At 36.9% G+C, this 27,026-nt stretch overlaps 2 protein-coding genes across 2 annotated transcripts in view; one reads left to right on the forward strand and one right to left on the reverse strand.

The window, feature by feature from the left end:
* The window catches only part of pth1r (parathyroid hormone 1 receptor), a 45,298-nt gene extending 27,271 nt beyond the window's left edge, over positions 1 to 18,027 (forward strand). The window contains exons 3-13 of the mRNA XM_017426092.2: positions 2,954 to 3,064; positions 3,704 to 3,825; positions 5,670 to 5,764; positions 7,393 to 7,579; positions 11,730 to 11,883; positions 12,261 to 12,321; positions 12,964 to 13,030; positions 13,190 to 13,284; positions 14,120 to 14,261; positions 14,594 to 14,635; positions 14,726 to 18,027. Of these exons, the coding sequence (XP_017281581.1) occupies positions 2,954 to 3,064; positions 3,704 to 3,825; positions 5,670 to 5,764; positions 7,393 to 7,579; positions 11,730 to 11,883; positions 12,261 to 12,321; positions 12,964 to 13,030; positions 13,190 to 13,284; positions 14,120 to 14,261; positions 14,594 to 14,635; positions 14,726 to 15,088 (1,439 nt within the window). The 3' untranslated portion in view covers positions 15,089 to 18,027. The remainder of the gene's footprint in view (positions 1 to 2,953; positions 3,065 to 3,703; positions 3,826 to 5,669; positions 5,765 to 7,392; positions 7,580 to 11,729; positions 11,884 to 12,260; positions 12,322 to 12,963; positions 13,031 to 13,189; positions 13,285 to 14,119; positions 14,262 to 14,593; positions 14,636 to 14,725) is intronic.
* A 143-nt stretch (positions 18,028 to 18,170) lies between these two features.
* Positions 18,171 to 24,941, reverse strand: tmie (transmembrane inner ear). The gene is made up of 4 exons (XM_017425964.3): positions 24,559 to 24,941; positions 22,220 to 22,337; positions 21,477 to 21,626; positions 18,171 to 18,468 (listed from the first exon to the last, which is right to left on the reverse strand). The coding sequence occupies exons 1-4, from the start codon at positions 24,667 to 24,669 to the stop codon at positions 18,182 to 18,184; spliced, it is 666 nt and encodes a 221-aa protein (XP_017281453.1). The 5' UTR covers positions 24,670 to 24,941; the 3' UTR covers positions 18,171 to 18,181.
* Between the last annotated feature and the right edge of the window lie 2,085 nt (positions 24,942 to 27,026).

Genomic DNA, 27,026 nt, shown 5'->3' on the forward strand with positions numbered 1-27,026 from the left:
AAACGCCTGAGGGGTTGTTTTAGGGGTAAATCAGTAGATCAGTACAAGAGAGACACCCTGATACCATACTTGATCCTGCTGCCCTGCACTGTGTCACTCACTCTGCATGTAGTGGCTGTTTTCTGATCCTGCTTTGAAGGTTGAACATATCTGTTTAATTACATAACAAAAAACACACTAATGGTCCCTTAATGAACTCACCTGTACTATATGGCTAGATAAATCCATACACTATGTGTACATTTCATGTTGGTGATTGGATCCTGTTTTTTTTTTTAATGTGACATGAGCTGCTTTCACTTTACTTTTATTTCTATTTAAAAAACACATCTTTGATTTAGTAAACTGGAAATTTAGAAATTTTGGGCTTTAATTTTGTATGTAAGATTTTTCAAAATTTTAATAAAAGCATGTTTAATGCTTTGCAATGTTTTTGCTATAAAATTATATTTACCATTTTGATATATATATATATATATATATATATATATATATATATATATATATATATTTATATATATATATATATATATTTAATATATAATATTTCACATGTACTGCAAAACACTCAACTCACCCTCATGGATGGTTTCATGTCAAGCTGGAGTCCAGAGTCCTGGAAGCTTGAGGGTTCTGCGTTGTGTCTTAGCTGTGACTTCACTTTCTAGACAAATATTTCTGAGCTTTTTCCTGGGCTGCTGGAGCAATTCCCCCAGTTTTGGGGGACTTTGGTGACCACTGGCACCACTCAGGCTTTAACTTTCAAAAACTTCTCTTTTTCCCTTTTTTAGCCTTTGGTAATTCTCGAGTTTCCTAATGCTGCTGCTCCTCCAACTGTCATTACTGCTTTTTATTTATTTTTTGCTATGTAGAGTTGATATAACAAGATGTGACAAGTATAATGAAAATAAAGCTTTATAGCTTGTTGACCACCAAAATGTTCAATTGGAGCCATTCTGACTGTCAGTGAGGATCTGGAAGTCGTGCAGGATCTTAGTTTTTTCATTCTCCATAAATCTTTGGTGTTATTTTTCATTTTGACATCCTGTTATTGTGTGTTGGACTGTCTCAGGGGGATTTTTGCACAGCCTGGGGTCCTGTCTGGTGTGGATGTGCTTGTGTCAAACATTTGTTCTTATGCTGCCGTCATAGGTGCCATGTTTGTCAGAACAGCACCGCAGGATTTCATGATATGAGGGTTAGGCTAACCCTTTGCTGGGGTCATTTTCCCTGATTTGCTACCAGATATTTGTTGTTTTATCCCAGAAAGCGATTCGGATGCTCACTAGTCCTCAGCCTCCCTCTTTCTGCAAATACGTATGTATATCTCTGGTCAGTTCTGCTGTGGTGTGGCTTTGAAACTTTGGGGTGTGTTGTCAAATATTAGAGTAGTATTTTCTTGCCTACTGGGCTACAGTAACTGTAAAACTGGGTGTACAGGTTAATAGAGAAGGAACTGGGTGACCTGTGAGCCTAAAAACTGTTACTGTATGTTTCAGTTCTTTTAGCTATGGCTTTTTATTTCCTATTTGGTCTTTAAATACACAAAAGTTATCATTACACTGCTGAGACAATGTTTTCTTTGAGGGGGGAATGTTGAGGTTTGCCTGGAGAGGACAGTGGAGGGATGTGGGTTCAAATCCCCAAACCTTGCAGTGCGAAAATAGCTCAGCTCTGAAGCTTGTGGTTTTTGGGTGTAGAATAACATCAGGAGTCATTAAAAAAGGTTGTATGCATCAGGAGAAAGCACATTATGGATTTTGACATCTGCAGGTCAAAATCAAAAAAAGTTGGGGGAGAAAAGAAAATGTTCAGAAAACCCCAGTGACATCACTAATACCAAAGTCCCGTCGTAGTCACGTTTATATTTAAATTGTGGTCAAGGAATTTACGGGAAATTGCATGCTTGTGTGTGTTTAGTGTTTAATTTAAGCTTGTTAGTAGGTGGTCCTACAGTAATAAAACCCAAGGCAAAAGTAGAACAGCAATTCTACTTTTACTCCCAGGATGTGCGGTCAGTGTGATTTTCAAAAAGTTAACTGTGTTTTTCTTAAATCAGTGATCTGTAAGAATCAGTAAGCTCCACTCAGTCTGCTTTTTAATTTCACGCTGCCAGTGACAGGCAAATAAAAAGCAAGGCAATGTAGCGTCACATGCTTTTCATTTTTTTTTTTTTCCTTTGGCAAAATAGTGGATCGGCTGCATAGAGAGGATCATTTCAGTTTTATATACAGCTACTTATTAGTGGTTAAAGTGGGGCAGATGTTTTCAATAGTACAACATAAAAGCCAAGCCATAAGCAGGGTGTTTGCCAGAACTTTGTGGAGAAAGGAATTTTGCTGCCATTATCAGAGGGTTGAGATTACCGAGTCTGCGATCTAGCTGAAAATTCTATAAAAAATAAATTTTAAAGATAAGACATGTAAAGTTTCATAGTGAACTATTTCTATTTAACAGTAATTTGATTAGTTTACATAAAGTACTATAATGCAGTCAGTGTTGTGAAGAATCTTATAAATGAGATCCATTCAACATAAAACCTGCATGATGCCATCAACAATAGAGCAGTTATGGAAATTTGAAGCAGCTAACAATCAAGCTTTAACAAACACACTGGATTCAGTGGACAGCTTGCAGCCAGAATACTCTGAATTCCATTATTCCAAGTCTTGTTTACGTTCTAACAAATAGGAAGTGATGTATGGATGTGTTTTCTTCAGATGACTCATGTTTTCCTTAAACCGAAAAAGCTCTTTTTTTTTATTGCGATACTTAACACAAATTACAAGACTGCTTCAAAGTGCTGATTTACATAAACACACAGGTCTGTCCCTGCTTTTGTAAATGACAACAGAACCTTTAAAATATACAATATTGCTTTGTTTTTGTGAATGTGTTTTGAAGATTTACTGAAGTCATGGTTGAACAGCACTCTGTGGCCTCTTCTCTGCAGATGGTTTCTGCTTACCGGAGTGGGATGGCATTGTTTGCTGGCCTGAAGGACCTCCTGGAAAACTTGTGTCCACATTTTGTCCAGAGTATATCTATGACTTTAACCATAAAGGTAAGATTGTCCCTGGATAGAGTAATGATGTGGTGACCCTCTTTTTCTACTACATTATATACACCACAATCAGTACTCCTTCAGAGAACTTATTTACACATTATACAAATTGGAGTGAAACTGTATTATCACACTTATACAGTTAGGTTGATTGTCCAAACAGCAAAATGCAGCAGTTTTTAAAAATTGTGAAATCCCTGCTTCAGATGCTTTACACGTTTATGTGTCATTACATTCACCTCATGATTTTCACCTTATGCTTTTGAGAAAATCATATAAAACTAAACGCATGGCTTCCACAAAAATGGTTGGTCACGGTGAGATATTAACACAGATAGTTATGATTCAACAACATTTTTTTTTGGAATTAGGGATAAACAACACACGAAATGTTTAAATATAAATACATACATGATTACAAGTTGGCATTACATTGCGTTAATGCTGCCCTGTATTAAAGAAGAAGCAAAATAAAATGTTAACGTCTGACAATCTCCTCACCTTTAGTGCGACATTACATTTTCTACACGTGGACAAACTGACCTGTTATATGTTTCCTTATGTAATGGGTTAATTATGCAGCTTTGACTCTGTAATTAAACCTCTTTCCTTTTATTTCTCCTGTTTCTTGGTATCTAGGACTAGCATACCGTCGATGTGACAACAATGGAACGTGGGAGCTGGCCTCCATCAACAAGACATGGGCCAATTATAATGAATGTGCAAAATTCCTTTACCATTACAACTATAGCCATGAAAAGGTGAGAGCCTTCTCCTTTCCATTTGCATGCTCATGGACACAGTAACACATGGCATCCTCCTCATTAGGAGCTTCAGCCAGACTGAATGCCCCACCAGACAAAACTGTCATACTTAAGATATTACAGCCATTTAGTAATGCACAATTATAGCCTGTAATTACAATTCTTTTGAAATGAATAACACATTTGCAATATGCCTTCTCATTAATGAGCAATGTGAAAAAAACTATTATAATTTTTAATAACATGGAAGGATAATGACAGTGTAGCAACATGGTTACTTTGTGATAATACGTCTATAATTAGCTAAATTTCAGTTCAAAATCAGACTCAAAGCAACATCACATGAGCTTCAATAGGACACTGCAAAAACAGATGCATAAATCAGGGCTAAACTTGTCAGTTTTTCTAGTCATTTTTTTCACAACTAAATAAACTTAGCATCATAACACTTTACTTCAAAACTAACTGCTGAAAATCCCAGTTTATGAACATAACTACACTGTTTTGGTCTTCAGCTCCCTTAAGATTTTTTAGAAACCTTTAGAGATTTGCTCCTTTTTAGCCACAAGAGCATCACTAACGTTTGGCAAAAGATGATTGGTGATAAGACCTGGCTCCAGCTCTTCCCAGGTGTCCTCAAAGTGTTTGATGGTGTTAAAGTCAAGGCTCTGCACAGGCTTGTTTACCTCTGACACCCATCTCTTTATAAACCTCACATTTGACCGCAGTAACAGCAGAACAGAACAAGGACATTCTTATATCACAGATTTTTGCCTTTTTTGTTGTTGTTGCTTTCATCATTGCTTACTCATTCCTGGACAAAACTTTTCTACTTTATGTAGTTATTGTCACATGAATTTGAAGATTTAGCCATTTTTACAGGTTGTAGTTGTGGGTAATGTATTTTAGAGTTGAATCACTGAGGAAATCCCAAATTCCGAAAGTGCAACCATTTTATCATACCCTTCCCCCTTTTTCGTCATAAAGCAATAAAATACAGCTTTACTCTTAATGACTTTCCATGTTTATGCTGGTGTTTTCCCAAAGGAGCACATCCAATAGTTAATGACAAGTAAATAAGGAGAGACTGAAGCATGCACAGCAAAACTGCTGCTGCCGAGGCCGTCACCACAACTGAGACACACGTTTTCCTGGCACAAGATTCTGATGCTGAATAATAACAGCAGTTCTGTATCTTGTTACACGACAAGGGGCTCTTTGGCCTCTTCGCATGTTGACACAGGGAAGGTTGTGGTTCAGTTTACGGTGTCCTCTCGGTGCCAGCCGGCTGCTAGACGATCAAACTTCCCCTGCCAGCTTCTCTCAGCTCTAAAACATTCAAATGTTTCATCTAAAATTTGTGCCACCAAGTGGCTGAGGTTTTGGGGTAAAAGTTTTTAACATAAAACAGCCTAAATTTTTTAGAGTTTAAAACCTGTTTACCTGTTGTTGTTTTGTTTTTTATCTATACATGTTTTTGAAGACAACAAAAAAGCAGAAATTCTCACTTTCTGTGAAACTGAAAGCACCGTTTTTTTGAGACCTTAGCATGTAAAATTAGATATTGTCATGTTTAATTAAAGTTTGTGTATTTTATCATGTGATCAGGTTGTTTTGTGTCTTGTCACACTTTCTGACATGAAATAAAAAATATATATCCATACAACATATAATACTTTATAGAACGTTTTTTATTGATGAGGATGAGAGTAAATTGCCAAATACCAGATGGGTTTTCTTTAAAAAAAGTACAGTTAGCATGGTTGCTCTGTATCTCACTGTTCGTGTTTTTCTTTCTTTTTGTCTTGTTGACATTCTAACAAATGATCCCTCTCCAACAGGAGGTCTTTCACCGTTTGTATCTCATCTACACAGTCGGGTACTCCATCTCTCTGGGGTCGCTCATGGTGGCTGTTGTCATCTTGGGTTATTTTCGGTGAGTCTGTGCTGTCACTGATTATTTTTCAATCAGCCTGTTTAACCTTAAACGTTCCTGGGAGAGAGACGCTGACACTGGCTTGGAAATTAAGGTCACAGCGTCAGCAAAAAGGAATCAGTTAAATATTTATTAAAGGCACTTTGAAAAGAAATGATACTGAAGGATACAGCATGTAAATGTCATCGTGATTTCATTAGTAAGAGAAGCATACAGTTTCTTTCAGTGCATTAGACTTTGAATCACAAACGACTGTATGAAACATGACCTTTGACCTTTAACAGACTGATTCTGAGGAGCTGTGTTCCTTCAGGCTTGCATTGATGTATGCTTCATTGTCAGACATAAAGGCCTGTTATTTTCTTGATGATTTCCAGTTTCATTGACAAGCTAATAAAGCTTTTGTTTTGATTTCGTAACTCCACGGAGCTTACTTAGATTTTAATCTGTAAGTTACAAAAAGTCAGAAAGATTTGTTTTTCTCTTTCCACAATTAGAAGTTAAAAATAAACAAAATAAAGCCATAAACCTCTAGAAGAAACAAGAGTAAACGAGTGCATTAGGAGAGTTTGTTTACAGATGATTAGATTCACTCCTGATACTTTGTACATAAACCTTATCTTGATTCTGTTAGCAAAATATAGAAAAGTCTTGCAACACGGTTGAATTTAGACCATTCTGATAAACGCAGAGCTGACCGGTCAGTATTTGCTTATTTTATGGGGCATAGAGAGTATCAGGAATCGATGTCAAGTCACTGTTTACCAACGTTCCCACCGACGTAATTTACTGTACAGGCAGTCAGTCAGAAGGTTTCAGGAACGCTTCCAACTGGCACTGGGAAATATACGTGCCAAATGAGTTTAATAAGTTATCCCAGGGGCCCATCTGACATTCTGGCACTGAGTTCCGAAGTGCTCCAACCATGTCTCCCCTTCAACACATCAGCTTTTAGAAACGAAAGCTCATAAATGTTTTCCAGAGAGGGCAAAGGGATATTTTACATTAGCACTTGTGTTCTGTTTTTTTCACCTGGGAAATGTGTGCTAGATTAGTTTTCCTGAATCAATAGTTCTCTGAGGGCACCTTGTCAGCTCATTAATGAGATTTAGCGACAGAAATTGCAGCTGGAGTTGATTGTGGATACAGAGGTTTAATTTCAGTCTCCTGTAAGTGTTTAGAATTTAAAGTTATAGAATTTTTGGCACTAATAAATATTCAGTAAATATTTTCCTTGACGTTTTTTTTTTTGTAACTTCTGTCCGTTGACCCAGAAAATTAAGTCCAATGGATCGTGACGCCAAAGGTCAACCCGCAGCAAATGTTTCGGATGTTTGACAGACAGAAATTTACATGTTTTTGCAACTGCTAAACACATGCTTGCAATTTGTTTAACAGCTTTTTACTTTGAGCATAGCGATCAGATTTTTGTGTGTTTTCTCAAAATCTGAAGAATGTGTTACTCTCAGTTTCATCTGGCTCTAATTAGGATGACTGTGTGTGCTTTAAGTGTGTTAAAACCTTTTATGCTTTTTCATGAAAGTGTGAAGTCTATTTTGATATATATTTTTAACAAATCAATCTTTTATCTGGTTGCTTGTTTTTTGTTTTGTTTTTTTCCTCCTCAGGCGGTTGCACTGCACCAGAAACTACATCCATATGCACTTGTTTGTGTCCTACATGCTACGAGCTATAAGTATATTTGTGAAAGATGTTGTTCTCTACTCTGGATCTGCATTGGAGAACATGGAAAGAGTCACAGTGGAAGACCTCAAGTCCATTACGGAAGCTCCGCCAGCCAACAAGATGCAGTTTGTAAGTGAGCATTTCTGTAGATCAACACAGCTTTAAGGGTTCTGTCCTTCAATAAATACAACAAGAATGAAATTATTATTTTGTGCGATTTATGAGAAAAAATGTTTCAAGTGCTCATAAAATAGCTGAGAAACATTTTCTTGTGCTGTCAACTTTTGACAGCTTTGCATGGACAGATAATTTGATTTACAGTTTACTTTAGTGTTCCACATTTTGCGTCCAAGGTGGAAGTGGTGCAAGTTTTAGGTCTCCCCTGCTTTTCCAGTACCGGAGCAAATAAACTGCACTGTTTGTCACGCTGCCAAGGTTTTAGTCCAGTACTCAGCTTTCCCTTCCATGCTTAAAAAAAGGGGGAAATAGTTGTTTACTTTTCAGGGATGTTTTAAAACACCATTTTTTTGCAATATATTTAACAGACATACCTTATCTGTGTCTTACTAATCTGAGCAGTACTTAAACAGCTTTGTCAAAGTTACACACTACTATATATTCAACACAGTGACAAAACTTGAATATTTGGGGTTTGGCTGAGTGCATTCATTCATTCATTCATTCATTCATTCATTCATTCATTCATTCATTCAAAGCTACATTTAACCCTCAAAGTTACATGGTGACTGTTACTCTAATTAAGGGGAAACATGTCTTTTCCCAAAACATTTTCCCTTTAGCTTTTGAAATGCACTATATTTTTTACATTAAATCAAAGATCAGGTTTTAGAATCAATGTTTTTTAAAAAGACCCGTTTCCCCACCACAGTCGTAAGGCTCTCAAACCTTTGATGTCGCCAATTAAGACTCGTTAAATCACAACCTGATGCAAAAAAAAAGAAATGTCAATAATAAGAGAACAGTTGCAGCCGGAACATCTGCAGTAATTTGGTGGTCCATTCATCCACCCATTTTCTGTGCAGGGTCAAAACATTTTTTGCAGCTCTTTAGTCTAGCTTTTATCTGACCAGAAACTTTTTTAAAAAGCCAGAAGATATCAGAAACAGTTTCAAGTATAAGTAATCAAATCCTGCTTGGAATCAGTGAGTGAAAACCAACACTAAAAATAATCATTTATTAGTGATTACGACACTGACAACCTTTAGGTTACACAAGGCAGGGCAAGAGGGGAAATTATAAACATCAAAAACATCTGTCTACGCCAGAATGAAACAAATGTTATTTATAAGTTTTTATTTTTAATACTCTGATCAAGCTTCAAACATTACAGTTCAAAGCTGCTTATACCAAGATACAGCATGTTATTAAGTTGAAAAACAGCTGATGTACTCAAAGGTTAATTACAAGGGCAGATATTTTTAGTCTAGAGGGCTGATGACGGTTGTGGTTAAAAGGAAATGCTCATACTGTGAAAAATAATGTGTAGCATATATGACGGCAACACAGAAAATGATTCAAAAAAGCATTAAATAAAGATAGAAAAATTGGGATCCAGGTGACAGAACCAGAATATAACTTAACAGTAACATGAAAATAGAACTTTTGTACAAAAAAAAAAACATTTAGAAAATAGAAACCTCTTAATTCTTGTTTTAAAGGAGGTGGAAAAGATATGCAAATTTCTTCTTTTATTCCCGGACCCTATGGGAAGTTATTTTTTGATTGTAACAAGCAGCAGACTTCTCCCAAGCAACTTGTGTGATTGGAATAGTTCTCAATGTAGCAGCAAGCTGAAAAAAAGATCGAAAGGTTAAAAAAAGGTGGAATTCATTCTTTCTGGGCTTTTTAAGCCAACTGTAGTATTTCCAGTTCTGTTTAATGGTGCACAGAAAATCACCTGCTGTGAGAAAAGTTGTCCTTTTCACAGACTTTTGTTAAAACTGCGCCAGTTCTATTCCAAATTAGCTGAAACTGTCCAATTCGCTGCATTTCATTTCATATCCTCCTGACTACCAGGAAAAGAAATATTGTCCAATCACCATTTTTTTAAATTCCACAACCTTTGTAAGGTAATTAGAATACTGAAAACATTTTTTTTTGAAAAAAAAGTTTTTGTTTTTGAAATATAATGTGTCCTCTACAGTGGACATTGGAACGCCATACATTTGAAACTAAACCTCGATGCCAACCAGTTTGTCCCAAAGAAAATATCCAAACATCAACATCAGAATGAATTTCACATTGACAAAACTGTCCATCATCGCAGTTCTTTTGCTTTCCTGTGCTTAATTGCTATGATACTTCCAAAAGCAATTCCCCTTCTTGGAAACACAAAGGAACACTTTGCACTTTGTGCACATCACATGTTTTGCCCGTGCAGCCAGATCTGCAACACCTTGATGCATGTGTTTTGTCCACCATCTCTGGAAGATGGATGTCACTGTAGTGTCTCAGAGCTGCATTTGGCTGTGGTTTCCACTTTTGACATGGAGGAGTGTAGTCATCTTCGCTGTCACTTCCAAATCCTGATTGGGCCCAAGTAATCAACTCCTCAACAAGGAGCAGTTTGAAGTTAAGCAACTTCAGTGGTTTCTTCCCCAGAAACTGGCAGTCACTCGTATACTGAAGCCACGAGTTGGTGATTGCCAGGTCAAAAAAGTGGAAAACTGCACCACTGTCCATTTCCGAGTGCGAGAAGCCATCCTGTAGAAATTTAACATTCAGTCAACCAAGTCCACGCCACCCATGTTGGTGTTGTACTCAGCAATTGCCAGTGGCCTTGACAACTGGACAAACCTTTTGTCTTTCTTGGACCATCTTCTGCATGTGTACTGAGGTTCAATGCCATAGGCAGAGGATGCCATAACAACTGGCTTGTTGTCCAACCACTTTATGACAGCAACTTCAGGATGGTTGTCAGACCTTCGTCTGACAACCATCTCTGATTCACCTCTGCCTTTCTTTTTGAAGGTCTTATCCCCTATGATCACTCCTTTGGAACCCTGTTACTCATGAGCGTTCCAGTTCCTGTCAACCCTTTTGTCATCAGGGTGTCAAGGGGGTTGATTGTTGTAAAGAACCTGTCAAAGAACAGGTGGGTTCCTTGAGGAACAGACTCTGCCAAATGAAGAACAGATTGTTCTCCAATGCCATTTCCTCCTGTAACCTGGAAGGTAGTCTTGCCTTGGTAGACTACAAAGTCTAAGACCAGACCAGTTGGTGCAGCCAAGACAAACACCTTCAATCCAGTTGGGCTGAGATGTGGACTGTCTTGCTTCATCTGACTCTGCATCTGCTTGCCCTGCCTAAATTTCATCCTCAGAGCTCTATGAATCAACGTCCTCTGCTTGTGCCTGAGACATTGCATCTTCACCTTCTTCATCAGACACCTAAATATCTGAGTCTCTATCAATAATTCGCAGTAAAATTCTCTCTGCTTCTGAGAACGACTTTCCTTCTTGTGATTTAAAAAACTCAACAGAAAAAATGGAACAAAACTGAGGAAATAACTACAAATGTCCACTACAGAAGACAATTTTTTAACAATTAAATAGTATGATAAAATACAGTTCAAATACTTCATAGAAGGTTTTAATATGTTGCTAAGAGACTTATATAGAATATGCCAACAACATTTTAAACCAAAATTTGCACAACAAAAAGTATTATGCACTTACTTTTTCTCTTCCCATAAAATGTGCTTGTACTGATGAACGCCATTTTTCTTAATGAGGAAAAGGAAGGTACAAAAGCCCCACCCCTTCGCATTTGGTATTATTGAAAAGCCCTAAATGTCCTCTGTAGATACCAAAAGGAGTTAATTCAGTAGTATGCAGTGGGTGGGAGATATTCAAGTTTACAAATGTCCTCTACAGAGGACAAATTTGAACTACTGGTAGTCAGGAGGATATCAGGAAGTGTGTTTAGTTACCTTTATTGCTAGATTGTTGTTGAGATTACTGCACAGATGCTTCACTTTCCCTGCACAGAGATGTGGGTATAGAACATGAATGAATGCATGGATGCTCCACTTGCAAACGCTGCTCAGCTGTAGCTTTTTCATGATGCTTGGCTGCACTGTAAATATTTGGGCTCTTTAAGGCAAGTCGTTGTTCCACTCGCAGTTTTTGAACAGCATTCCTAAGAAATCAAGCTTTACTAGAATCAGTTAAGATAATGACAAAGGATTTCAAACTGACTTTTTTTTTCATCATAAACATTAATTAATTGTTCCTTTTGTCTGCTGTGTATTCTATAGATTAGCTGCAAGGTGGTTGTGACCTTGTTCATGTATTTCCTGGCGACCAATTACTACTGGATCCTTGTTGAAGGTCTTTACCTCCACAGCCTCATCTTTATGACATTTTTCTCGGACAAAAAGTATCTCTGGGGATTTACTCTGATTGGATGGGGTGAGTCCTGCTTCATTTACTTTGCACTTGATCATACAGTAAGATCATCAGTTGACCTGACGAGAACTAGAATGTAAGGTGCTTCATTTTCATATTGCATTACCCAGAAAGGTGAGTGGGAGACACTGTCAGTACCTTTGATGACATTGTCTTTATAAAGTAAGGACAGTGGGTAATGACTCTGCTTGAGTAAGGGTTTTACAGTCCCTGCATTGTACACACTGTGCGTATAACTTACACAAGCACAGCGCATACAATGTGGATGCTGTCCTACCCAAGTTCCACTCAGATGGTATAAAATTAAAAATTTGACTTACTTGCACTAAATGATAGCTGTTTTATGACAGCAGTTTTCATACTTTTTATTTATTTTGTAGGAGTACCGGCTGTGTTTGTGACCATCTGGGCAACCGTTAGAGCCACTCTTGCTGACACAGAGTAAGTGATGTTCATGATTAATGTTTACATTTTTCCTGTTGAACTTTTACACAGAAAGGATGAAGTCAAATGATTAATGATAAACAGCAGAACCTCAGTTTTGACATTTTAATATCCATCTATTATAAACACAACTGTTTGGTGCAGCAGGGCTGCAGCCTGTCCCAGCCACTGTAGAGCCAGAGGTCTGGTACACTCTGGACAGGTTGATCATCCATTGCAGGGATAACATAGACAAACTAGACAAAAACATTCTCAGTCAAATTTGCATTTAACCACAATCAATGAATCTAACATTTAAGTTGTTAAAATGAGAAAGGCTTAAAAAAAAGGTTTCCACCAAGTATTAATTGAAGGCCCCTGTATTCAGCCCACAAACGGATCCTATTTGCTCTACACTATAATAAATATCAATAAATAAACAATGAAATGCTACTGACCTTTTAAATCATCAGTGTCCAGGGCTATTTAAAGAAACAAGCACCTGGAATAAATCAATCACTTGCTTAAATTGCAGCTTATGCTCTAATCTCCATTGTGAAATGATGTCAGAGACAATTAAAGACAGGGAAATTCAAGATCATCAACCATCTTAACCTTTCTTTATCTCTTGCAACCTCCTTTTTCTGTGTATTTCTGCAGGTGTTGGGATTTAAGTGCAGGCAATTTGAAATGGATATATCAAGTGCCTATTCTGGTGGCTGTGGTGGTGAGTACCAACTCACAGCTCGCACTTAACCTCTACTGTGCAGGAAAATTACCGTGCTTCACTGCACCTGTGACTTTACAGCTAATGGATGAGAGAACTTGTGGTTGCAATCACACTTTGTGAATCGTGTCATTATGTTTCCATTTCTTTTTTTTCCAGATAAATTTTTTATTATTTCTGAACATCATCAGAGTCCTGGCAACGAAACTACGTGAAACAAATGCTGGAAGGTGTGACACCAGACAACAGTACAGGTACTCAAACATCCTGTAGGGAAAAACTATTTCATTTTGAGATCTTAGTGGAGCAGCTTTTTCTGTTTATTTGTTTACCATTTGATTCATTTCCCAATGTAAAATCTTGATTGGGGAATACATTTGCTTCATTAAGACAAAAGATACATACATGTTTTATAATTTGTCAGTTAATGCACCTTTAAATGAAGACAACAAGAAATAAATAAACAGTTCTTAAAATTTGAAATCAACCTATAGATGCAAATATTTCTAATTCTGTCCTTTAAAAAATTAAATTGTGGCTACATAGCTGTTAAAATATTCAGCAACCATTAGTGCTGCAGATCTTTTTCAGTGGTGTGATTTTATGGTAGTTTTTGTATAAATAATCGGCTCCAAAAATATGCATCCCACAACAAAGAGGGGAGGAGCGATGTCAAATGTCTCACTACGCTCTCTAAAATCAGCTGCAATAAAATTAAAAAAAAAGCTCAAAGGGCAGACAAAATAAAAGGGTTTTGGGGACTCGAATTCTGTTGACCAAAGTGCTTTCAAGACATTTTATTAGAACCACAGGAAATTGTCTCAACTTTTAAAAAAAAAAAAATGTAATAAAACTATTTTAATGTTTTAGGCTTTGACTTTATTTGAGAACCTAAATCTGTTAGGATGGCCAAGATTTTACATGATGATTTTGTCAAAAACAAATAGTGATCAAAATGTAAAACGTAAATTAAAATATGAGTGCAACTTTTTTTTAACCTTCTATTTTTTCACTGAGCTATTCACAGGAACAAAAACGTCCCGCTAAACACTTTGTTAAATGTGTAGCTTTTTAATATTTGTGTTACAGAAAACTGTTGAAGTCCACGCTGGTTCTGATGCCTCTGTTTGGTGTCCACTACATCATATTTCATGCCATGCCGTACACAGAGGTGTCTGGGGTACCTTGGTTGATACAGATGCACTATGAGATGCTTTTCAACTCCTTCCAGGTAAGGCTGTTCAGGAAGAAATCATGAAAATGCTAATTTATCTCTGAGAGACTTTCATGACTTTTTTATGTCTAAGAAATCTGACTGACCTGATTGGAGTTTCCCTCTGGGTTAACATTATCACCGAAGCAGTTGCAGAATGTCAAACTGCTGTTCATTGTTCCGTTGCTGTTTTTGTGCGATCTTAATTTAGATCAAGAAAATGGCAGCGGTAAATGACTAAGAATATCGGTGGTAATGCCAAACTATACGGCTGAAATGTCATCTTAAGTGTGTTTAAAGAAGCTGGGTTATGATTGATGTGAATAATATCATTATTTGCTCTTTTTCAGGGTTTCTTGGTTGCAATTATATACTGTTTTTGCAATGGAGAGGTGAGAACTCAAGAAATTGTGCTTTTTGCCTTTTTTAACTATCATATCTTTTTGTGTGCTTTAAGCTTTTACTGACTTTTTTTCTTTAAGGTGCAAGCTGAGATTAAAAAGTCCTGGAGCAGAAGAACTCTGGCCCTTGACTTTAAAAGAAAAGCTCGAAGTGGCAGTAACACTTACAGCTATGGACCTATGGTATCACACACCAGTGTTACCAACGTCACGGCCAGAGGACCGCTGGGCCTTCACCTCACCACGAGGCTGGGGCCGGCGCCTGTAAACGGCCACAGGAACCTGCCTGGATATGTAAAGAATGGCTCTGTCTCCGAGAACTCTATACCTTCCTCGGGACAGGAACTCCACATTCCCGAAGAGGAGCACTCGGCTCATACGCAACCCAGCGAGGAAGAAAAACCTCCGCCTGTCGTTGAGGAGGAGAGAGAAACGATCATGTGACCTCCAGGGAAAAGTAACAAAAGGTGGAAAGACAAGTCATGAAACACTCTCAGGATGGTCTGAAGGGGGATGACTGCATGCATCAACACTGCCAGGTTTTTTTTCTTTGTTGTTCTGTGAACTGAGCCAGAACATTGTCAACAGATGAGGCTCAAGGCCAAAACAGGTGCATCATTTTTTTCAAGCTCCCCCTGAGGGACGAGGACCCCAAACTGTTGTGGCGGACACTCTTTGCTCTTTTATCAACCACCTGTCACGAACAATGTGTGCAGAGCTGGAACAGACTTTCTTACTTTGCTTCCACTGCTATGACTGTTATCTGGTTTGCTTAGGTCATCCTTTGTGCATTAATTAAACAGGAGGTAGGTGTGGATAGTAGTTGCCAAGATCAGCCTCAGTCACATTAAAGTCTGGAAGGCTCTGAGTGCACTCTGTGGCACAAACATGGACTAATTTATCAGCAAGATCTATATCGATTGTAGGCCTGATTTTAAAAAAAAGTCATTAATGCTACTGTTTTCAGACATCTTTTTCATGTTTGTGGCATATCTCATTTTTGTTTTGCATTGACTTAGATTCACTTCAATGTAAAAGGGAAGTTACTCAGGTAATTGAAGTCCTTTGTTGTTGCACACCTGTTTTTATACTTTATACATGGTGTTTTAGCATATTCTGCATTTCGCCCCAGAGGACGCTGGTATGTTAAATAAGGTTGTGTTGGTTTGTTTTAAAGTTTTTTTGTACAGTTTCTGCAATTTAGTATCCATCCCTCTAATTTTAACAGATATTGAAGGGTAAAAAATGAATGTATCCATTTTAAAATTTACTTAAAATATAACACACATATAGGAGGAATATTTTTTGAAGGCTATTTCGTGGTAAAAATTATAAAAGGTATAATTTGTTCTCACAATGTTTTCAACAAATTAAATTCCATTTAGGATCATACAGTGGAGCAGGCAGTTTTACACTCCAACTGAATTCAAATTAATAAGGAATCTAACAAAATTTCAGTCCAATGGAATTCAAAGACTGACATTTGTGGCGGATATGAAGGCAAGACAAAATAGTTTTTACAGAGGGCCCAACGATGTGCTGCTTTTTGGTGTTTGTGTTCAAGTCACAATGTTTACAGATCAGAAATACATTCTAATTGTGAGCTAATGTGTATGGATTTGTTATAAGGCCTTGTACTTTTTGCTCATATGTTTGCTTAAAGACTGTTGGTATGATCTGATCATATAGGAACAGAACTGGTGAATAAGTTTGCAGATGACAGTGGGCATCTGTGCTTGCCAAATCAAGCCAGAAGACATGTTTTAACAATGTAACTTGTAAATTACTGCAGTTTTATTTGCATGATTGGAAGCATATAGAAATTATAATATCTATTATGCCAAAGAAAAAGGCATGCAATGCCTTCAAATAATAGATTTTGCTGCAAAACACTGTATATTTACAACCAAATTAAAACACATGGCAAGGGATGCAATAAGAAATGTGTCTTCTCTTTAAGCTTTGAGACACTGAAGTGTATGAATATGTCATAGAGATGCTCCAACTAAAACCATCGATCTGTAAATGAGCATAGACCTTTAAAGTCTGCAACATTACAGTTTATACAACATAAGGTCTTGCCAGCAGTATTAGAGTATATCTACTCATGTTTAAATAAAAAAAATGGTTGTTTTTCCTTTAGCCAGTTAGTCTTTTTCAGCTGGCTGTTAAAAGGTGTGCTATATATTTTTTTCTGATACTGATGAAGTTAAAAGACAAAAACAAACCAAAAATTGGCTTTTAAGTAATATAAGTTAAAATTTTATACAAAAATATTATTATAAAAACATTTAAAACTCATATTAATCCATTTAACAGCAGGCCACATTAAGTGTGATTATGACTGTTCAACAAACTATTAAAGAAATATATCGAGCACATTACATAAAAAAACAAAAAAAAAAGAAGAAAAAATTTAACTTTTGTTTTTAGTAAGCTTTGCAAAATAAAAGAACACTGTATCCTGCTATTTTTGTACATTTTTTACAATGATTTATTTAAAAACTTTTGAATCCTATTTCTTTGAGATACACATGTCCAGTGTTTTGAAACTGGGATCAGCTTCAAGTACCGAAAAACAGACAAACATGTAAATTTATATTTTTGGCAAAATTATAGACAATAAGATAAACATTGGAGTAATTTTAAAACAAAAGCGCCTCACTTTTTGAGCTAAAAACAACACCCGAATCTTTGTCAACGTCAACATTTCTGCATGAATCTAACCTGATTGCAAATAAAGGAGTGGATTGACTGCATCTGTAATTTAAAAAAAAATGAGAAAGTCCGAGGTCAAACGATGACACTTCCTGACACTTTTTTTCTCATTCAAGTAGATTTTTTTTTTTTTTTTGTATTACATTCCTCTGAGTTCTGTGAAAAATGAATTTGGCCAAATTTGGGAACCCTTGTAGAGTTTTGTTATTGCTTTGTAATGAAATCAGCCAGCCTTTACTAAAAGTCTATTTTTCATAAGGAAACACTTGGGAAAATATATTTTAGCACTTTATTGCCCTTTGATAGAGTATCCTGCTCTGATTGTATCTTGTAAAATTGTATCTTGTGTTTTGAAATTAATGGCCAATCATCATAGAGCTAATATCATTGTTTCAAATACCTCTCATGGAAGTATATAGTGTATTGTACGTCTTTTATGTTTCTTGTGCTGAAATGTACTCAGCAGAACCAACATTAGTCCTCAAGCCTTGTATAAACGTTTAACATGTGAGCAGTGTTTTCTCAGACACGCCTCACCTTCTCGTCACTTCATTGTGCTGCAGGTATTTTGTACATATCAGTGTAAATGTTACATTAAATGTTTTCTAATCTCTCGTGTTCATCAGTGAATTGTAGATAGGTCAATAAATCTGTATTCTACTGTTTTTTGACTTTGACTCAAAGACAGCACGTTTTCTTACATTTATTTACAAGATTTTCTATTAAATATATAATTATACAAATTTCATTTTAGAAAATGCACCCAGACTGTTTTCTGTGAAAAATATAAAATTATTATTTTTTTCAGGATATAAGAGTTCACTTTTGAGATTTCTTGGCCCCCCCTTTAGCCCCTCCTTTGCCTCCTTTTTCCCCCTTTTCCCCCTTGTCACTCTTCTTCCCTTTTCCATCACCAGCTTCTTTCTTGGATGCTCCCTTTTCGTCTTTTTCACCCTTTTTCTTTGTTGGTGCGTCTTTATCGTTTCCTTTCCCCTCTTTGGCACCCTTGGTCTCTTTCTTGCCCTCCTTGCTCTTCTTATCTCCCTTTTCAGCATCCACTTTCCCAGACACTGTTGATACTTCTGCAGTTTCTTCTGGTTTTGCAGCTGCAGTGAAACAAGTAAAAAAGAGCAAAAAGGTTAAATACTTTTTAGGTACCATCAAACTCCTGACAGTTCTAGTATTTGGTAGATATGAGTAAAATGAGACAGAATAACCTAGGAAATAGATTTAAGGGTACATATTTTTTTAATATTTGGACTGAATGATCTGTTACTCTTTCTCAAGCCTTTATGAGACAATGCTTGAGTCCAACAGTTAAAGCCAAATATTTAAGCAAAGATTTTCTGCAATCTGTTAGCTACTACTGCACCAGATTTTAGATTAAAACTAAGCTTTTCTGAGTTATACTCGTTTTCATGTTTGCTAAGAGCAATAAGTTGTGGCAGCCATCTTGAATCTGTTTGATTCCAAAAGGTAATAAGTCATAGATGTGAAATAAGTGATCACTTTCTAAAAGCTTTAGTAAAATCTGTTCTCAGTTTAAGAGAAATTTTGTTAACAGGCAGACAAAAGGACACACATGCAGTTACGATATTGCCAGCCGTTATGACAGTGAGTTATAAATATGGAATCATTCTCTATAAGCTGCATTTCTATCATAATAAAGTTTATCATGGGGCTCATCGTCTATTATAAAACTGGAATTACATCTATTAACCAACAAATTAGTTTGCCAACCAACCAGTTTTATGTTTTAGGTTTTGTTTCATTGCAAATAACATTTCCATCAGAGTGAAAAGACAAGTCATGTTTTTTTCCAATTAAATACCTTAGGATTTATTCAAAGGAAACAAAATAAAGCAAGTTTTTTACTCATTGTTTAGAATGCTGTAAACCTCAAACTGCTGCCCCTCAACATCTAGGTGTAGCTGATAGATATATGAGAAATAAACTTCAAAATTTTTGTTACAAGCAAATTATTTTAAATGATTTTAACTGTTTAAATGAGTGCAGCACACACAGATAGTGATATATTTCCTGTCATTGCGTTTTATTCAATATGGAGGTGGTGAGAGAGTGAAAAAAGTTCGAAACTGAACCTGTGTGGTTTCCAGTTTTTCTCTGACTATATTTGTAAGACATGCTGGCTCTGAAACTAGAGTGGCTCATTATTTTTCCTGCTTCACTGTTCTGTCCCAGATAGTTTTTGATATCTTTGAATATTAGAAGATATTGATTTGGATCTTTTAATGTCACAACAAGAAGATATTAAACACAAACTCAGGCCAGTTTACAGCTGGGTTTTACTTCCCGTCTGATTTGTTTTCTGCTGACTGAGCCACACTTCATGTGTCTTATTGAGCCTCCACTGCGTTGCATAATATATTCATATAAACCTTAATAACACCTCAAGGTGTGAGTATTTCTAAGGCTTTGTTTTTAATATTCAAAGTGTCATTTAAAGTTTGGAGCCCAACTGATCAAGTTTTCTGTCATGCATAAGCAAAGGAAAGGAAAAAAAAACAAAAAACATTTGAATTTGTTTAGAGTTCATGGGGCAGTTATCCCAATAAACATGTGTTCATATACTTATACATCAGCCTCAGTCTTAGTGGTTATTAAGTATATGGTCTGATATACTGATAAATATTCTGTCCCATGTGTGTCACATAAACTTTCCAGATGACACTTGAGATTTAAGCAGATTTAAGCTTCCAGTCAAATGCAGAAAAAAAATGTATCCACAGTTCAGTACATGACCATCATTAATCAGTCTGATGGATACCAAGGACCGCATTAGCAAATATATGAGCTGAACGTTGTCACTCCAAATTTGGGCCTATTTTTAAGCTGAGCCAGAAGCAAGGAGCTTTGCCGGGTTACAGAAAAGAAGAAGCAGAAGAACGAGAACATCTCCGCTGGTGGAAACTTTGCTGACAGTAGTAAGTCACAGAAACAGCAGACAGAGTGAACGACTCGCTTTATTTAAAGCTGATCTTAAAGTCAACAGGTTAGGGAGAGCAGACAGGCAGAGAAAAAGATTAACAGGATGCACTAACATTTAACATGAGTGGTGTCACATGCTCAAGAGCTTGTTCAGGTTATAGTAATAATTTTCTGTCTAATAAAGTTTGATTTCTGTCTGAACTGATTGAATTTATCATGCAGATATGCACAAGGAATTTTTTTGTATGACAGCAAAAAGCCTCACAAAAATACAATAGTCAAAACTAAAACAGTGAAGCTGCCAAAGGAGCATGTATACAGTATTTGCAAAAGCAGCAACCATTAAAAAAATATTTTTCTAATACACACAGAAACTAGAAATTACTACAAAGTCCAGACATTTTAAATACTGAACATTTTTCCCTTTGAGATTCTGCTCCATCTGAATTTCTTTACTATTGAAGGATGAGCAGATGGATTGTCTGCCTTTTAGAATAGAGCATAAGTGATAACCGAATGAAAGGGGGCTTTTAGAGTGGCTGCCGCTGTGTACACTATGTTTTGTAAAGCAATTTAGAGAATGAGGAGTGTCAGAAGGAAGATGACAGTAGAAGAACAAGAAAACAATCATTCTGTCTCCGGCAAAGAGACGGAGCTGGGGTGCTCCTCGCTGACCCTAACCGACAGAAGGCTGCTGTTAGTGTTTTGAGTTTGGACCTGCTCAGACACTGTTTGTACTGCGGAAGCATCAGTGGTCGCTGGAAGAAGAGAAGGAAGAGAAGAAACGAGAAAAGAAAAGGAGAGAAGTCGGAAAATTAGAGTTATAGAGCAGTGAAAACAATAGAAAAACTGTAGCAAGATGAAAACAGAGAAAACAAGATACTGAAATTTTGAGAAATCTAAGCAGTCCTAGAAATAGTATGCTATAAGGCAGTTTTTATTTAAACTATTTCATATTAAGTGATCAGAATAACCTTGTTCACCAATCAAATCCAATGTTTAATTTCCACTTTCCCAAGTGAAATGGCTTTCTTTCAAAGTTTGAGAAAAAGTTCAGAAGAGAGACAGAGCAGAATTCCAGTTAAGTTACACCCCTTGCTTGTTGCAATTACAAATCCAGGTTAATTATAAAGATATTTTTAAGAGATTAGAGTCAGAAACTCACATCCTGGGACCTCAGTCAGCTCATTCAGGGGTGGCACTGTCTCCAATGTGTTGGCATATTTTTTGGCAGCCTGTCTTTGTGCGTGTCGTGCCTCTATTTCCTTTTTTGTTCTTGGGATTCGGCATTTGAATATACAGCACAGAGTGATAACTGATGGAAAGAGGGACAAACACATCGGCATGGTAAATTCACCTGAAAAAGTCATGCTAATAAAATGGAACAACTTTAATAGTTTTGCATGTTAGCCATGTGTTCACAACACAAAACAGTAAGCTTATAAAGTTTGTTGGAGTTTTAAAACATTTAAGTATTTATCATGAAAAAAGAAAACTCCTGCACTAAAAACTCTACTAACTTACAAATAGCTGAATCTGAATTTTTGTTTTTTTTCCCCTAACATTTAGCCTACAACAGTTTAAAGAATATTTAGTTTATTTAATTTTAAACTAATGCAATTTACTCTAGTTTTGGAACAAGCCAGAATGGGCCTCAGAAACACCAGATATGTATTAGTAAAGCACATTTTAACTCAATATTTGCTATTTTACTACATATTACTAAACTCAGAGGAATGAAAGAAAGTGTTTCTCTGTTTGTATCCTGATTGTATTTGGTTGACAAGAGAAGACACCGATCCCAGTCTTTTCTCCCACAATAGTAGTGTTGCACTTCACACAAAAATGTATGCTAAGCTATGCATGTCTATTTTAATTTTTTTAAGTGCTTTAATGAGATTTACTAACCTATAGCCAGCACAAACACTGCAAAAATGCCGATGACCTGCCATAACCGCAACCCCCAGAAAACTACAGTCTCTGAAGTGACGGGGTCCGGCTTCTTTGGGGGATCTGTGGGTAAAAGCTGTTAGATTAAAATAAGAGAGAGAAAACAAATCTTAGAGAAGCTCCTATTTCATATTAATTCAGAAATAGGCTCAGTTTATTCTGTAATATTTCACAGTTTAGTCAATGTTGTATGTCAAATCCATCAATGCATCTGTTGCTGTTATTATTACTCATATTTATTTATAGAATAATTAGGGAGTTTGACCACATAAAGAAATCAGACATCTTGAACAGGCAGTTGTCACAGGAAACAGAAACATTTGTCTCTTTGCATCACTGAACTTTATCTTTCATTCCAGCAATGAAAGGGTCAATTCACTAATATCATTCAAATAAATTTGATTTAATAAAACTGGCTTACTGTTTCTGTTTTTAATCCTTTGTGCCATGTTATACATGTTCTGCAAGCCTACTCGACAAGACTCAAAATTTACACTTCCTGCATGATCTGGCTAAAGCTTGAGAAACAAGAAGTAAAAAAGAAAAAAACCTTTATGTACGATGTTTACCTGAGATTCTATTAGAGCAAGGACCTGGTTTGTACCACTAAAACCAGCAGGGCATCATTTTCTCATGATAAAATCATCAGTAAGATGTTTTTCTGTCTACTGAATATTGATCACTTGATTAAATAATACAAGCTTGTTGTGGAAACCCTGCACTTTAATCTATAATCCAAGGATCAATAGATCTAAAAATGGACATTATGTTTGTTGCTTTTGATAATAACACTGATATGTTATAAAATAAGAAGAAAAAAAAGTAGATGAGGAGTTAGATGCAAATATTGTATACATCAAGAAGCATTGCAGCACTTTAGGTGTATTTCTATTTATATTTTAAAAAACTAAATGTCTTTGTTTTGGCATGTTTTTGTTTGTTTGTTCTACTTTGCAATTCATCAGACCTGACAGGCTTTAGCAAGCAAAGATGCCAATAATATCAGTACAATATGTTTCAAGGTGCAACTCTATGAGGAAAACACAAAACCACAAAACGGGCTGCAAAGCTGAACAAAAAAGATGTACAAATGAAAGGATTTATGTTGCCTAATGTGCGTGAAATAAAGCAGTTTGATTATATTTGGCCCCGCTCCAAAATAACATTTATTTTCATTATTTCGAGAGTGCTTATGTAGCACTTTGTCCTCCTTTCTGGAAGGATGATTTAAGTGTGAGGATTAGTGGCTACAGCCTTCAAGGTGTTTTTTTTTTTGGTAGGGGAAAAAAATCCCATAAAGATTAAAAGGCATAATGACCCCAAGGTTCAATATTTATCACTACATGGTCCAAATTTCTTGCAAATAAATGAATGTTTGGCTGGTTTGTCTGCTGCATGTTCAAAATGTCCAAATACCTTTTCTCTTTTAAATGTTTTGTTTTGATCATCTAAAGACTGATAGAGGAGGTTCTATAGGTCATAATTTACAAGTCTTTTTTCTGGTGTAAGTATTGTATTTAAATCTGCGCCTTGTTTAAACTATGTTAAAATAGTTTACTCATATTTAGAACAAACATTGTGTTTCAATTTACCAAATGCAAATGAAAAATAAATTAAAACCACAATTTAAGCATTATACTCATTACACATCCTCGGAAAACAGATTGAGCTTCAGTTCATTGGGTGTTGAAAGTTGTGAAGGTATGAGAACAGCTGGAGGGGGAGGATCTCCCTAGAACTTTCTTACATTTTCTATTTTCTTCTATAAAAAAACAGCTTTGATGCACATCAGAGGTTTGTGAATATGAATAGCCTCTTTACACACAAGGTTATATTTCCATAAATAAATTAAAAATAAAACAATGCCTTGATCAAATTTCCAAAACTAGCATTTAACGTGTATTCTTATTTCATAATGGATTCAGTCTCTTCACTTGTGACATTTAATGTTTTGTCAGCCAAATTCTTTACATTTTTGTTCATACAGAGATCTAAATCTAAATGGATAGAAGTCAAGTTCTCAAAAATGTTACTGTTTTCTGTTCAACCCAAAAGAAAAACAACTGCTAGTTTTAGGGAGACCTGTCACATTCGTATGGCTTTGCCAGCCCACATACATCAGGTTTTAACACAAGTCTACTCAGACCTGTAGGACAAGGAACCAATCAAATGACATAAATCACATTCATGCCGGATCTGTTTTAGACAGCAACGCCCCTACACCCATCACCAAAAAAACCTTCAGAATATTTCTGTGAGGAACCTGCAGAGGAAATGACACACCACGAGGCACTTACCTCTGGATCAGGAATCTGGGAGAATACAGAGGACAAGCACTGAGACAGCAGCACTGGTCCCCAGCCCCGCAGAAGGAGCTGAGGTGGGCACACAGGCTGTTCCCCAACCATTCTCACCCCCTCTTTCTCCCTGCAGCCACCCTGCCCCCTCTTCCCTTCTTCCTCCTTATGTCTTCTTCTTTCTCTGTCTGTCTGCCTGCCTGCACTGGCGCCTTTCACAGGACAGGACCACAATGGCCCCTAAAAGTGATTAATAGTGGATATGCTGCTGAAGAGCATCCACAGCTGTCTGTTCCTCTGCTCCTGTATCTGTTGCTTTTCAACCAAAAACACTGCGGGAATCAGAAAAAAAAAAACACAGACGTTTACCACTGCAGCCAGTTAGAAACTGCTCCTGTACAATGGAGGGAGCCAGCCCTGCAGTTAGGTTAGGGTACATTAATTAATTAGCAGACCTGGTGTGGTTTACAGCCAGCTCATCCACCAGTGGACAGGCAGTTAACTAAGAAAGGGGGATGGGTGGTGTAGCTGACCATGATGAGGCTGGCCTGTGCAGGGACAGTGAAGCAAATAGCTATACGTCATCCTCTTTACTACCTCAGCAGCATGTCCTGTAAAAAGCCTCATATCCTTGTGCTTTCAGAGTGGCAGAAAATGATAAGAGAAGCTGCTGCTGACTCCAGTGTTTTCAACAGGAGTAAAAAAAAAAAAAAAAAGAACTGAACAGAAACTGTTTTGACTGCAGACACTTACTTTAAGCTCAGAGAAACAATTTTCAAGTTTGTTGAGATAATTTACTTTTCATGATTTTTTTTTAACTGAATATTATTAATAAAAAAATGTTTTGGGTTTTTTGTGGATTTTTTGTGAAGGCAGCTATGGAACAGAACCAATGTATTGTATCATATTATATCATATTGTATTGTACTTTATGGCATTATATCATGTCATATTGTACTGTCTTACCATTACATTTAAATATTATTTTCAGTTTCAGTCAAATCATAATTGATAGATCTGTTTTTAGTTTATTTATTTATATATTTGTTACAGGTTGTGGTTAGATATAGCAGTGTTAGTAGTTCAAAGACAGAAAAAGAACATAGTGCTGCACACTTTTAAAAAAATGTCTAAACCATTAGATATATGTGAAAAAACAAAAACAAACTACTGAGCAGTGACAAATGAAAAGAAAGACCAACGAAGAGTATTTTATTATTGGAATGATTAGGATTTTCTTAAGTGGGTTTTAGACAGAATGGGTTTTAGACGGCAGTCAGAACAATCTCAGTTTAAAGAATCTGAGAGAATTTCTCATGAAAGGAGTCAAATTAATAGCCATTCAATCTGGGGCCTGTTCCAGAGTGGATTTTAACCATCTAAAAGACATCAGATGTCAAAAATGTACAAAGCCCCAAATAGATTGTGACTCATTAATGGCGACATAAAAATCTGTCTTTGAAAGCAGGTCTGGAGACTGCAAAAGGCCACATCATACAATTTGTGTCAATGTTCTTTTAATCAAAAACGTTTAGTGACCTTTTATTACTCATAGACGGATGGGGGCAGTGTCACCGTGGAAAAGACCACTTCCATCAGGAAAGAAAAGTTTTATGACAGGATAAAGGGGATGACTTATATTTGCTTAGGGACCAAGAGAATCCTAACAAGCAAAATAGAGTTCTTCACAGAGAAAAACCAAGCCCTCAGATTCTCTTACTGTGGAATCTAGAGGTTTAGGTTCTGATTATTCATCTCCTACAGCTGAACCATGATTGGGTCATGGTGGGCAACAGGTCCAGGATGGAAGCTCAGACATCCCTTTCTCCAGCAACACACTCCAGCTCCTCCTGGGGGATCCCACGGAGTTCCTAGGCCACAGAAGATGATGATAAAATTACAAAATCAATCATCATTTGGCCTAAGGTGGCCTGCTACCAAGTGCAGGTGTTGACCACCCTATACTCAAACATGGTGTTTGTTATGGACAGCCCATGCCTAGCACATAAGTCTAGTAACAGAACACCACTCTGATTAAGATCAGGGAGGCCATTCCTCCCAATCACCCCTCTCCAGATGATTCTGTCATTTCCCACATGGGCACTGAAGTCACCCAGAATCCACAGATGACACTCCTTCCAGAACACCTTCCAGAGACTCCAAGAAGCCTGGGTAATCTGATTCATAAGCACAAACAACAATCAGAACCTTCTTTCCTAAAGCTTGAAGCCCCAGAGTGGCGACTCTCCAGTTCACCTGGTAGAATTCCAGCACCGAGGGGCTCAGCTGAGGGTTTGTGATTATCTCCAGATCTGCCCATCACCTCTGTCCCTGGGCAACACCAGAGAACAGAAAACAGTCCACACTCTCTCCAGGGGGTGGGTTCCAAAGCCCTAGCTGTGTGTAGAGGTAAGCCCAGTTATGTCTAGTTGGTATCGCTCAACCTCATACACGAGCCCCGGCACTTT

The sequence above is a fragment of the Kryptolebias marmoratus genome, linkage group LG20 (assembly GCF_001649575.2).
Source record: "Kryptolebias marmoratus isolate JLee-2015 linkage group LG20, ASM164957v2, whole genome shotgun sequence".
Lineage (NCBI taxonomy): Eukaryota > Metazoa > Chordata > Actinopteri > Cyprinodontiformes > Rivulidae > Kryptolebias > Kryptolebias marmoratus.

What these genes read in the sequence shown, in the direction of transcription:
- tmie (XM_017425964.3), bottom strand. Translation starts at nt 24,669, where the DNA reads ATGGTTGGGGAACAGCCTGTGTGCCCACCTCAGCTCCTTCTGCGGGGC. An exon ending in CCCAGATTCCTGATCCAGAG is followed by an intron (nt 22,338 to 24,558) that starts GTAAGTGCCTCG and finishes TTAATCTAACAG; the next exon opens with CTTTTACCCACAGATCCCCC. An exon ending in GCTGACTGAGGTCCCAGGAT is followed by an intron (nt 18,469 to 21,476) that starts GTGAGTTTCTGA and finishes GTTTCACTGCAG; the next exon opens with CTGCAAAACCAGAAGAAACT.